Genomic DNA, 13,008 nt, shown 5'->3' with positions numbered 1-13,008 from the left:
TTTTTTTTTTTTTTTTTGAGATTTGGCCAAATCTCAATCTGAAATAGGAGCATTATTCCATAGACACAGCTTTATATGGCTTTTATTCTACGTACCTCAAGGTACCTGCATGCTTGGTGGTGGACTCTCCCTCCACATCCCCCTGGCTTGGCAATCGGCTTCAGGAGGACCCCAGGTGCCCCCCCAGACCCAGGAGGCACCAGGCACCGAACCGGGGGTGGGGGGGTCCCCTGCGTGGAAGTATTGGAAGTACTTCTGGTCCACTGCCGGGTCTGCTGCCAAGCGCGCAGGGACACCCCCCTGGCTCTGCTGTGGGATGCTCCATCCGCCCCACCATCTCCGCATTCACAAGCCACGCCTGGTACCTCGAGGTACATAGAAAAAACATAAGGGTTTGTCTACGGCCGAATTGTTGAATCTCTCTGAATTGACTGGGAGGCTTCCAATTCGATTCGCAGAGATTAACGAGTCTCCTGATTTGGATTCTGAATTTCGGCCACCGAATCAGGCCGAATCTCCTCCAAATCGAATCAACGACCAAAGCTTTGCACAGCCCTAATGTACACATTTGTTCAGATCTGGAAAACAACTGATTGACTATCCTTTGTTATTGGCAAATGCTTAAATAGGAATTAACAGACTGTGTATTTACAGGTTTTTAAAAAGACCCCTCCTGGAGTACGGAAAATTGTAATTGCAACCAACATAGCAGAGACCAGGTAAAATATTACATGTACCATAGGTGACCAGACTTCAATATAACACAAGCAGCATAAATCCTGAGTTATAAAATTAGAAGTATAAATCTGTTAAGTAATACGGGAAATGTATTTTGCTATTTTTTACTATTGGTTTATAATGCTAAAAATAAATTTCTCTTCATAAATGTTCTTGGGTTCAATCAATCTTCTAAGCAGATTTCAAGGAAGCAGTTCAGAGTATGGAATTGTCATAGTGCTTCAAATCTGTTGTGTTTTGAAGCATCTGAGCTGCTTGCTTTTCTGGCAAGCTTTTTTTTTTTTCAACCCCTCTTTTATTAACTTTTACTACTGCAAGGCTGAGAAAAGTGGCTCAGACTTTTCCTTAAACAGTTATGTTGATAAATAATTTAACATTCCACCCCAGGGTTTTTATTTGCCGTTTGTGATTCATGGAGAAACAATAGACTAAGATGTAGACTGAGTCGGAAGAACTGATGGTTAAAGTATGCTTTTACTTGTGAAAATATTATAGACCAACTTTTTGTGTAAATTATTCTTGTTCATGATAATCCCTTGTTGCCATGTTTGAACTTTCTAAACTTCTGTCCATAATTTTAAAAAGTTCCTTAAAACTAGTAAGTAGATTTTGCTGTCGTATAATGAGGAGGGTAACTTGTGCCAGGTTATTCTGGCTCTGATTCCTGCTAGAGCACCGAGTTATCCTTAAAAGGTTTGTGTAAGCATCAGGATGAATTTAGGGCAAAGTTTTGAAACCATCTTATCGCAGCTTAGTTATGAACAACAGTCATGCTGCATTTTGTGTCCAACACCCTCCCCCAAATTAAAGTGACAAGCCTCCCACACTACCGGGTGATTTTTATTTTGTTTGTTTGGTTGGTTTTTTTGTTGGCAATGTTAAATCTATCAGTGGTTGATACAATACTTGATTTATAGGCACTGTTTGCTGGAGACCTGCTACAGTAGAGCAAGAGCTGTCTTTCTTATAGTTTAAAATAGTACAAAATGAAGGTTTTTTAAAATGTGTGCAGAATTGCTGCTCAATTCTCTTTGTATGTAGCAAGTACACATCTTTTGTTTTATAGATAGACCACTTAAAGTAGCACTAATAACCTTAATAATTGTATGCGGTCCTTGAAACTAGTATACTTGTAATTAATTTCTTTATGTAGAGATGAAGTATTAGTTGGTCTCTGTAGATAGGTACTGCTGTTCATATGTCAAAGATGTGACAAATGAAAACTCCTTTTATTTTTGACAGCATTACCATAGATGATGTTGTGTTTGTTATTGATGGAGGAAAAATAAAAGAAACTCATTTTGACACGCAGAACAACATTAGCACCCTGGCAGCTGAGTGGGTTAGTGATGCTAATGCTAAGCAAAGGAAAGGTCGAGCAGGAAGGTAAGACAGATGGCTAATAGAAAAATTCTCATTTTAGTAATCTCTAAAAGGAATCTAGTGGTGTGCTTTGCACTCAAGTTGAGAACCTTGATGTTCAGTCAGTGTAATCTCGCATTCTAAAGCATGATTTAGCATAACCGTCTCTGTTTTACTGAAAGAATGACTGTGCTAAGTTCTAGGAACCTGATTTACTTTTGACAGCCTCTAAAGATGTTTTTCCTTTACAATAAAATACAAATTAATTATGCATTCTGTTGCATCCACTTGTTTTAGTAGGGTTTTTTTCATATTAATATCTCATTAAATGAGGATGAACTGTGGAACCAAATATTTCTTAAAAGCAGTGTAATTTTGCAGTATATCATTGTAGCCCACAGATCTGGTCTGTGTTCCCCTTATTGTCACTGTTTCTTCATTAATCTTATTACCATTGTGGGATGTTTTCAGATCTGAAATTTTGAAATTGCTTTTACCTGTCTAAATAGCCCTTAATTATAGGTCCTTGAAATGTTTTGTAACACCATTTTAGACACTGTTTCCAACTAGGTTAACAAGTTGGAGGAAAAAAACATTTATACAGATCAAATATGTTACAGAGTCCAGAGTGGTCACTGTTTTCATCTATACAATGGTCTACGTGCCAGTCTTCTAGATGATTATCAGTTACCAGAAATCCTGAGGACACCTTTGGAAGAACTCTGTCTACAAATCAAGGTGAATATCTGTTAGAGGGGTGAGTTGCTGTGAATGGCACTATGTATTAGAATTTTTTTCTGAATGCAAGGGTAAAGAATTTGCCACTTATATACTAAAGAAGTTATATAACTGAGCCTGAGGTTGTCCTTTGCCTGGTATAGCAGAGTCCAGATGATTTGAAAAAGCTGTTTCAATTGTTTCTTTGAGGTATGATAGAGGGTAAAGACCAGAAAAATTTGTTCCCAAATGGTTGGTTAAAAATCAATAAAAACCAGACTCCTGAAATACATCAGTCAGAGAACTCCTTCTCCCCTGCCCCCCAACTTTTTTTCTTTTAATGCTTATTAGAATTAAGGACCTCTAATCATTCACGTAAAGGCACGAGGGGGATCGAAAGTGCAATCTACACAATCGCACTTCCTGCCATGCCATATATGCCTGGCAGGAGGTGTGATTGTGAGATCTCACATTAGATCCTCTTGTGCCTTATTGCTGGTGCATGCTGTGGCTGAGACGTCACAGCAAGGTGCTGCCATGACCCAGTCTTTGCAGCTGCTATGCACTGCCCTCAGCTGTGTAATGCCCAGTCCCTGGTGCACCCCTGTGGTGGAAGTCCAATGAACTGACAGGGCTCCCAGCTACTGGGCCAGACCCTGCTACATGTGCAAATTTAAATGTGGATAGCAACTAGCTATACATTTATTGCTGGAAAATGTGTAATTGTAGCTAGTCGGACCCTTTTATGGCACCATACTTAATTTGTGCGTGTAGCTAATTTAAATTAATTGCATGATTAACCTGGTAATTGTGTGATTACATATAGCATGTTGTGGGGGGGAAGGGCCTTACAGAACAAAATTGATGCAACACACAGAAAAGGACTATAGGTTGCAGGATTTGCTGGCTTAGCCCCTTCTGTCATTACTGTTAATGTGTTTTTTCTCTTACATCTCCTTACTTGGCAGTTTGCAGTGAAATGTAAGTGACAAGGAACAGTTCATAGATCTTAAACAAAAGCTGTTCAGTTCATAACTTAACAATCAACACAAGTTCCAGACGTGCAACTTGAATGAGGAATGGATCCCTAAATATAAATAACATTGCTAGTGCCTGTTTTAGTATAACTTAGTGATTTTTTTTTTTTTTTCTGTGGGGAAGGGGGAATAAATCTGAGTATATTCCTAGTGAAATTGAAACTTACAATTTCTTACTTATTTGTGGTTTTGTAATTAGTGAGTAGCACATTAGTGGTCTGCAAATGTTCACAGTGACATAAAGATATTTACTTTTAGAATTGCATTTCTTGAACCTTGCATTTTTTTTCTTCCAGATTCTAAAGCTTGGGGGAATTGCTCATTTTCTAAGCAAACTAATGGATCCACCATCTCATGATGCTGTAATGTTGTCCATAAACCACCTAATGGAACTGGTAAGCATCTTCTGTTAGAGAACAAAATGATTCACTTGATCAATATAGAGTCATCTTACTAAGTTACCTTACAATAATTGAGGTCCGGATTCTTGAATTAGCTCAGAATGTTTTGGCTCTCTACACATCCAGACTATATTTCACAGCAGTGATGCTCCATCTTCTGGCCCCACAGGCTGGATGAGTGGCACAAGGTTAGTCTGCAGGCCAGTTTGGGCCCCATGCACTGGGATCGGGTCCTCTGCCGCCTCAGCCCAGCTTGTATGCTGAGATTAGACCCTACGCCCTCATACCCCTGGCTTTGTTTGCGATCATGCCCTGTGCCATGTATGCTATCACTGGCTGGCCGGGTGCACCCTGTCGCCTGAGCCTGACCTTATGCTGAGGTTGAGCCTCGTTCTACCCTGTGTGCCTCTTCTAGCAGGAGGGGCCCTGGGCCTGGAAATTTGGCAGCAGGAAAGCAGCAATTTAAAGCTGCCGTTGCTTGCCTGCCACCAAACGTTTGGACCCAGGAGAGCCCTGTGGGCTAAAATTTATATATGGCTCTGTAAGCTGGATCTGGTTCTTGGGCTGGGGGTCAAGCACTCTGCTTAACAGCATTGGAATCACTATAGTCTGCCTCTTGACTTTGAGTGTGAAACTGATACAAACCTGTGTCCTGGCTTGCAGGATTCTGAAATTTTGTATTGTTTATAAACCTTGTGTATGTTTGGTTTACAGTATGGAAATACAATATACTGGTAGCAAAGGGCAGGGTAAACAGAATTCTGAAATGGAGGGAAAGGACTTGGGGCTTGAAAAATGGGAATGTAATTAATTGAGAGAACAGGACATGGAAAAGTACCATAATCTATTTTTAAATTTTGTTCTGGACTCTTTCCATCTAGTATGGTAATACTAATTGATATGAGTGCTTTGTCTAACAATCTTTTAGCAATTGCAGTAAATCTTAAATTCTAATTACAAGAATAATTTGCTGTTTAATAAAGGTGTAGATATTTTAGCTTTCTATGTATAGCATAACAAGTGAATTCAGTAAAGAAATTCAAGTTTTTCCGCCACCTTAGCTGTCATGCTTTCCTTCCTCTACCAAGCACATAATCTGCTTCCAAAAAATGTCTTCCTCACGTAAGAACAGTGTGTGCTTTTTTTCTTAACAGAATGCTTTGGATAGACAAGAGGAACTGACTCCACTAGGTGTCCATTTGGCACGATTGCCAGTTGAGCCACATATTGGAAAAATGATTCTCTTTGGAGCTTTATTCTGTTGCTTAGATCCAGTGCTCACAATTGCAGCCAGTCTCAGCTTCAAGGATCCCTTTGTCATTCCACTGGTAAACTATCTAAGATGATATTGCAGATGAAACTAAGACTTTGTTTGTTTTAAAACTTTTAAAATAAGGTTTGGTAAGAGTTGATCTCAATTTGACTTTAAATTTGTAGTACTGTTTCTGCCAGTCTTTCGCTATGGTGTTGTCATTGCCATCCTGAATATTGAAGTAGCTCACTAAAGCTATTTTTATTTAAATAAAAGAACAGTTGGGAGGACAATAGGTTTCCAGAGTTGGGAATGTTTGGCATGTTTTAATTTTTTGTTGTGTTGTTTTTCCCTTTAGGGCAAAGAGAAAGTAGCAGATGCAAGGAGAAAGGAACTCTCAAAGAACACTAAAAGCGACCACCTAACCATTGTGAATGCTTTCACAGTAGGTACATTAGTATTAATATTCTGTTAGTCTTTGCAGTTGTGTGTGTTCAATTTAATTGAAGAAGCTTTTAAATATGTGATTCCTAATCAAAGCTGATTTCTGTACACTTTTATAAAGCATTTGTGCTTGACCTTTGCTGTGACATAATGCCTTGCTAGTGTTGCAGAACTTTGTCTCTGGATTAATAGTAGCCTCATTTCCTGCCCATTGCTATATTAAGGGGAAAAGAAGAATGGGTAAATTCATAGTTATGTTGCAAATGCCTAAATATTAGGGCCGTGTGAAATGGCAGTGCTCCGTTTCGAATTTTGTTTTGATTTGAAATGGCTGTTCTGTTCCGTCAACACAGTTTTACCGTTTCGACTCTGTTTTGACGTTCCGCCCATAGGATATAATGGAGAAGATCAAAACAGCCTATAACTTTGTCATTTCTGGCCTGATTTGGATGAAACTTGTAGGGATGGTACCACATTCTGAGGGCATGAAGCCTGCCAAGTTTCAAGGAGATAGGTGCAGGGGATTTGAGGAAACTACACCCCAAATCTTGAAAGCAAAACTCATGTCACATGTATGTGTTACAGCGGGGTCAAAACTGCAGGCCTGCTAGCCCCTGCTGAGGCCACGAAGCCTGCCAGCTTTCCAGGAGATGGATGCAGGGGTTCTGGAGCCCTGCACCTCTAGCTGCTAACAGGCAAACTCGTGTCATGGGTGCTTGTGGGACTGTCTGTCTTGGGGCAGAGGGGGGTGAAAACTGCAGGCCTGCTAGGCCCTGTTGCCATAGTACCTCACAGTTGTTTAATGAACTTCTTCTAACAACACTCCTGTTAACTGGGAAGTGTAGTTACTCCATTTTACAGCTGATTAGTTGAGGCTAAGGAACCTGACCAAGCTTGCTCTGGAAGAACTGTTTGAAAGCCATATCTCCTAAGACTTAGGCTCCAGCCACTCATCAATTCATAGATTGTAAGGCTGGAAGGGACCTTGGAAGATCATCATGTCCAGTCTTCTACACTAAGCAGGAAAGATAACTGGGAGCCAGGTGACCCCAGGAAGGTGACTGTCTAGTCTCCTCTTGAAGATTTCCAGGGAAGGTGATCGCACCACCTCCGGAGGGAACTTATTCCACAGTCTGGACACCCTAGTTGTGAAGTAGTTTTTCCTAATGTTGAGCCTGAAATGATCTTCCAGAAGTTTGTGGCCATTACTTCTAGTTTCCCACTCAGGTGCCTTGGTGAACAGTTGTTTACTGAGCCCTAGATGTACGCTTCTGATGTAGCGGTAAGCTGCTACCAAGTCGCCTCTCAGCCGTCTCTTTTTCAGGTCCCTCAGCCTTTCCTCATATGGCTTTCTGTGCAAGTCTCTGATCTGATGGGTAGCTCTTCTCTGGACTCTCTCAAGCTTTACCATGTCCTTGTTAAAGTGTGGAGCCCAGAACTGGACATGGTACTCCAGCTGCGGTCTCACCAATGCAGAGTAGAGCAGGCAAATCACTTCTTTGCAATGGTTTTGCTGGAGCTGCATCAATTGATGCATGCCAGGGTATTGTTGGCCCTGCTGGCTACAGCATCACACTACCGGCTCATGTTCATACTGTGGTCGATGATTACCTGTAGGTCTGTGGTGGCAAGTGTTGGGGGATCTTCAGTCCTGCTGCCTGATGAGAGGCAGCAGTTGCATAAACACCTATGTCATGGGGTTTGCCTGTCAGAAGCTAGTGTTGCAGGGCCCCAGAACCACCTTGCACCTATCTCCGTAACAGCTGGCAGGCTTTATGGCTGCAGCAGGGCCTAGCAGGCCTGCAGTCTTCACCCCGTTGTGACTTAACGCATACATGTGACATGAGTTTTGCTTTCAAGACTTTGGAGTGCAGTTTCTCCGAACCCCTTGCACCTCTCTCCTTGAAACTTGGCAGGCTTCATGCCCTCAGAGAGGCTACCATTCCTGCAAGTTGCATCCAGATCAGGCCAGAAATGACAAAGTTATGGGCTGTTTCAACCTTCCCCATTATAGCCTATGGGCAAAATAGCGAAACGTTTCGACCATATCTGGTTCGATTTCACTCTTTTGACCTCGAAATAGTGTTGAAACAAAACTGGCGGCAAAATTTCGCACAGCTCTACTAAGTATGTGGTTTTGTATTGGGTAGAAGAATAAGAATCTTGTTACATTTCTGCTTGTTCTTCCTTCAAAGTCAGTAACTTTTCACCTGGCCTCCACAGGGGCTGGGTCTGACTGCACAAGTTTTAAAATTTCCTTTAACTGTACCCTTGTGGGGATGGAAACTAGGGGAATGCATAACTTTCAAGTCCTGTTACACATTTACATCAGCTTGCTCCCGCTATCAGGAACTGTTACTTGCAGTAAATAGAGGAAATTAGCAACAGTTAGATAGCAGTCCTAAAGAATTTTCCAATCCTGAAAATGTACTCAGAAAACAAAATATGTACAATAGCTTGGAATCCATACCCTTTTATCTTTATCTGGCTGGTACCTAAAAAGTAAAAGAACCCATTCTAGGGACTAGCATCATGCTTGACCTTTTAAAAATAAATTTTAAAAACCTTTCTGGCATTCTTGGCGCTCTTGCATATGCTTGTATGCATGATGTGGATATGTAAAGTAAATACAAAGATTATAATACAAAGAATTAAATGTATAATGTAGTATTAATATGTGTGTGCATGTATATATAAAATAGAGTAATTTGTCCTTTAAAGAACTACAGTTCAAAATACTTTTGTGTCCAGGGCTGGGAAGAGGCTCGGCGGCGTGGCTTCCGAAATGAAAAAGACTACTGCTGGGAGTATTTTCTGTCTTCAAATACACTCCAGGTAATATCTTAAGTGTGGCATGTTTTTAGAGGAAACTCTGTGACAGTATAATTCTAGAAGAATACTTATTACTTGACATTCCTTCCTAGATGCTGCATAATATGAAAGGGCAGTTTGCTGAACATCTCCTAGCAGCTGGGTTTGTGAATAGTAAAGACCCCAAAGATCCAAAATCTAATACCAACTCAGGTAAACAGCAAGAGATGCTGGGTTTTGGATAAGTTAGACTCCTTATTTACAAAACTGCATTGCTTGCTTTGTTGTCTTCTACAGATAATGAGAAGTTGCTCAAGGCAGTCATCTGTGCTGGTTTATATCCAAAAGTTGCAAAGATCCGGCCAAGCTTTAGCAAGAAGAGAAAAATGTAAGGGTTTGATGTGAAAGTCCATTTGTTTATATTCAGGTTTACTGCAAAGATAGTTTATAGGTATTGAAAGTACCTTAAGGGCAAAATGTAATAATTTGTCTAGTTAATTGTATTAATAGGCTACTTAATTTATTGTTTTCTTTCTTGATGTAAATCGGCAATCCTGAACCTATGAGAGATGGCAAGTAAGTTTAATGTTAAGTTTTGGAGACCTGGCAGTACATCTAAATGTTCCCTGACAATGCTGTATGGAAGTGTAGTATTACATATACAGAAAATTGCAACTGTCAGAGTGTCCTGTTATCTCTTTCTCTTCAGTGTCACTTTAGATGTTTAATGCTCTGTCCTTTCCCCCTCACTGTTTAGAAAGAGATCCAAACAGATCTGGTCTTTAGTTCATGATTTCTTAATTTCTTTGCCTCATATGAACTATATGGATAGTGCACTTAGCATTACCCATTCTTGGAACAAAGGAACAATGATATGGCAAGTAACATGCCAACTATTAGTTGCTTAGCTTAGTGAAAAGAGAAAAATAGAGACTAGTTTGGATTCCACTGTATAGCAGCTCATGTTGTAACCTTTATGAAAACCTGAACTCGGTCTCCTTTCCTTGTCTGGGAAGGAAGGGAATCATGAACCTTTACAATTTTGCAAAGTCAGAACACTGATTAAACCAATCCTAGAAATGTATTTTGTAGCTTATTCTTTCAACAGAATAGAGTACTGCAACCTGCATTTCTGCCACCTGGTGGTGCTAATTGAACTTGTATTAGGAGCTCAGGAAGGCTTCCTCACAAATGCTGAAACAGTATTCATTCTCTGGTCTGTTTCCAAAGCAAGTTTCTCTGTGTCTGTCTCTGCAAAGCCCCAGGTCCTTACTTTGCAAAACATTCTCTTCTACACACCAGTACCCAAAAGGGTTTTATGCAATTATGCAATTGCTATGCTGAAGTATCTATCCTCAAGCTCTATGAAGGAGGAAAAACTTCTTCCTGGCAAGTGTCTTGTAGTTGGTTTTTCCTTCCTTGTTCCCTTTGAATCTCAGGTTTCAGGAAGTGTGTTTTTAAATTAGCCATATTTGGTCACAAAGGCAAGTGTGGTGTTCTTTCTTGAACCCCCTTGGTTGGTCACTACCGGTATTAGTAATATATTGTTTCATACTCTGTCCTCTATATCTAATACAGTTGCCATGCAGAGACATCAAGCTGATTTAATACGCTTTTTCCATTAATTCTTTGGCAGCCTGTTTTGTGTACAAGTGTTCCTAAGCAAACTCATAAGTGCCTCTTTGGAAAAGGTGAAAATGTCAAATGCCTTTTATACAAAATTAATAGTTGCTAAATATAAATTATAGCATTTTTCTGATTTCAGGAGCAAATGACAGCCTAACCACTTACATGTGTTTTTATTTTTAAGCAGATAGTTTCTTAAAGGGGACCTTTTTTATACATTTATTTTCAAAATTAAAATTTTATGTAGTACACAACTTGAAGGCTTTATATTTTTTGTTAAAATAGACTTATCTTTCCTGACACTTCAAAGATCTTATTGCCTTAATTTTTTTTTTTAATTTTTAAAGGGTTAAAGTTTGTACCAAGCCAGATGGAACTGTTAACATTCATCCTAAATCTGTTAATGTGGAAGAGACTGAGTTCCATTATAACTGGCTCGTTTATCATCTGAAGATGAGAACCAGCAGTGTAAGTGAACAATTCTATTTCCGTACTGTACCTGTCAGTGCACTTGACACCATGTAAAGAAAATTCTTAAAAGCAGTGTTTTGCATTTGGTGTGAGAATTTGTTGGCATACTGTTAACAAGATGAAAAGTCATTTTGTTAAAATCAAGTCAGTATTGCAGGGGTAGGCAGTGTGTTTTGGCTAGAGTGCCAAAAAACCCCACAGTGCCTACCTTGGACAGTGCTGGAGTGCCGGCATGCCAGAAAAACAAAATGAGGGCAAGGGGTACATGGCAGGATGCCCTGCTTGTGCCCCTTGACCCCCATCCCTGCTGCCCCTGCCCCCCAGCCTGGGCTCTGTGGCTGTCAGCGGCTACCCAGAACGTGGGCCAACTGCAAACATCTGCTGCCTCTCCGCCCCGGTCCTGGGCTTCTGGGAGGCAGCACGTACCAGCAGGCCCCACATTGTGCTGCCCTTGCTTCTTCTGCAAAGCAGCATTGGAACCTGGCACAGCAGGGTGGCACAGAAAGCTGCCTGCTCCCAGCTCCCCACTGCCCTGGCACACTTCCCCTGTGTGCACGGGAGCACTGGGGGCAGCGGCATGGGGTTGTCCCTCTTGCTGCTCCCCCCGCCTGCAGGAGAAGTGTGGCAGGGCAGCAGGTAGCTTAGAGCAGGCAGCTTTCCGTGCCCCCCGCTGTGTCCTGCGCACTGGGTTCCAACACCGCTTTGCAGAAGCAGTGAGGGCGGCACAGTGGGGAGCATTGCTGCTATGTGCTGCCTCCCCGGAGCCTGGGGCTGGGTCCAAGAGGGGGCTGGGGCTGGGGCTGGGGCTGGGGCAGGGTCAGGGCAGAGAGGGAGCAGATGTTTGCAGCTGGCCCAGGTTCTGGGTAGTTGCTGACTGCCACGGAGCCTGGGCTGCTTGCAGCAGGGCTTCTATGGGAGCAGCCCGGGCTCCATGGCTATCAGCAGCTACCCAGAACTGGGACTGGCTGCAGCTGGGAGGCTTCAAACAGCTGCTGCCCTCTTGCCCCAGCTGTCTCCCAGCCCCGGGCTCCAGGAAGGCAGCAGGTGCCAGCACTGTGCCCATTGGGGAGGCAGCAGCTGTCTGTAAGTGCCTGGCTGCAGCTGGCCCCGGTTCTGGGTACCTGCTGATAGCCACGGAGCCCAGACTGCTCCCAGCAGGGTTTGCAGCGTCCCAGCAGTTACCCCAGGGGCGGGCAGTTATTTCAGGCGGAGGGCTGCTTACCCAGTCTTAGCAAGCTATTGAGGGCCACACAGGTTGCCCTGACCCCTGGTCACCATCTTGGGACCAATGTCCCAGTGTCTTGGGGCCAGTGCCGGTGGTGCCCAGAGCAGGGCACAGGCTAGTAGGGGTCCATGCAGCCAGGCTGGGCTGCACCAGCAGGGAGAGGGGGGAGCTGGCCTGGCCCCATAAAGCTGCTGGCTGGGACCCCTGTACTCCTGCAGCCCTCCTCTGGGTCCTGCCGGTGCTGGCCCTGAGACACTGGCATGGGTCCCATGCACCCGCTTGCTCCCAGTGCCACCCCCCCAGGCCCGCAGTACAGGCAGAGGGCAGCGTGCCACCCCGACCCCCTGCTCCATGGCAGGGAACAAGCTGGTGCTGTGTGGGGAAAAGTGGCCCCTCCCCCACCCTGTGGCTGGCACTCCCTGCCGCAGCCACTTGCAGCCCATGCGGGGCTGTGCTGAGCAGGCACAGGCTGCCCCACGCAAGCTGTGAGTAGCTGCAGCACGGGGTGCCAAGCAGGGGGCAGCGAGGGACCTCTTTTCCCGCACTCGGCACCAGCTTGAGTAACCTGCCCCTTCTGTAGCCACCCCACTTCCAGCGCCAGGCAGTGTTTGCCACTGCCGCCTCTGTGCTGGCCAGCGTGTGAGCTCTGGGCGGGCAGCAGCAGCAAACAGTGCCCAGTGTGGCAAGCGGGGGGGGACCACAGCTGCTGCCGCCATGACACAGCCCCAACGGGTGAGTCCGGAGCTGGCGTGGGGCCCAGGCTGGCAGCGGGGGTGGGTTACAAGCTGGTGCTGAGCGCAGGAAAAGCAGTTCCTCGCCTGCCTAATGCCTGGGGCTGCCTGTGCCTGCTTAGTACAGCCCTGTGCGGGCTGCAAGTGGCTGCAGCAGGGAACGCCGGCCATGGGGTGGGGGAGGGACTGCTTT

At 43.8% G+C, this 13,008-nt stretch overlaps 1 protein-coding gene across 1 annotated transcript in view; it reads left to right on the top strand.

Annotated features, from left to right (window-relative positions):
* The window catches only part of DHX36 (DEAH-box helicase 36), a 57,402-nt gene that overhangs the window by 30,263 nt on the left and 14,131 nt on the right, over positions 1-13,008 (top strand). The window contains 10 exon segments of the mRNA XM_019503173.1: positions 655-719; positions 1,981-2,124; positions 2,721-2,838; positions 4,151-4,249; positions 5,410-5,583; positions 5,866-5,952; positions 8,703-8,786; positions 8,876-8,975; positions 9,060-9,150; positions 10,736-10,856. Of these exon segments, the coding sequence (XP_019358718.1) occupies positions 655-719; positions 1,981-2,124; positions 2,721-2,838; positions 4,151-4,249; positions 5,410-5,583; positions 5,866-5,952; positions 8,703-8,786; positions 8,876-8,975; positions 9,060-9,150; positions 10,736-10,856 (1,083 nt within the window).

The sequence above is a fragment of the Gavialis gangeticus genome, unplaced genomic scaffold, assembly GCF_001723915.1.
Source record: "Gavialis gangeticus isolate Ggan-Ray unplaced genomic scaffold, GavGan_comp1, whole genome shotgun sequence".
In the NCBI taxonomy this organism is placed as follows: domain Eukaryota; kingdom Metazoa; phylum Chordata; order Crocodylia; family Gavialidae; genus Gavialis; species Gavialis gangeticus.
The sequence above is the reverse complement of the archived record's forward strand: the minus strand, read 5'-3'. Positions and strand labels throughout refer to the sequence as shown.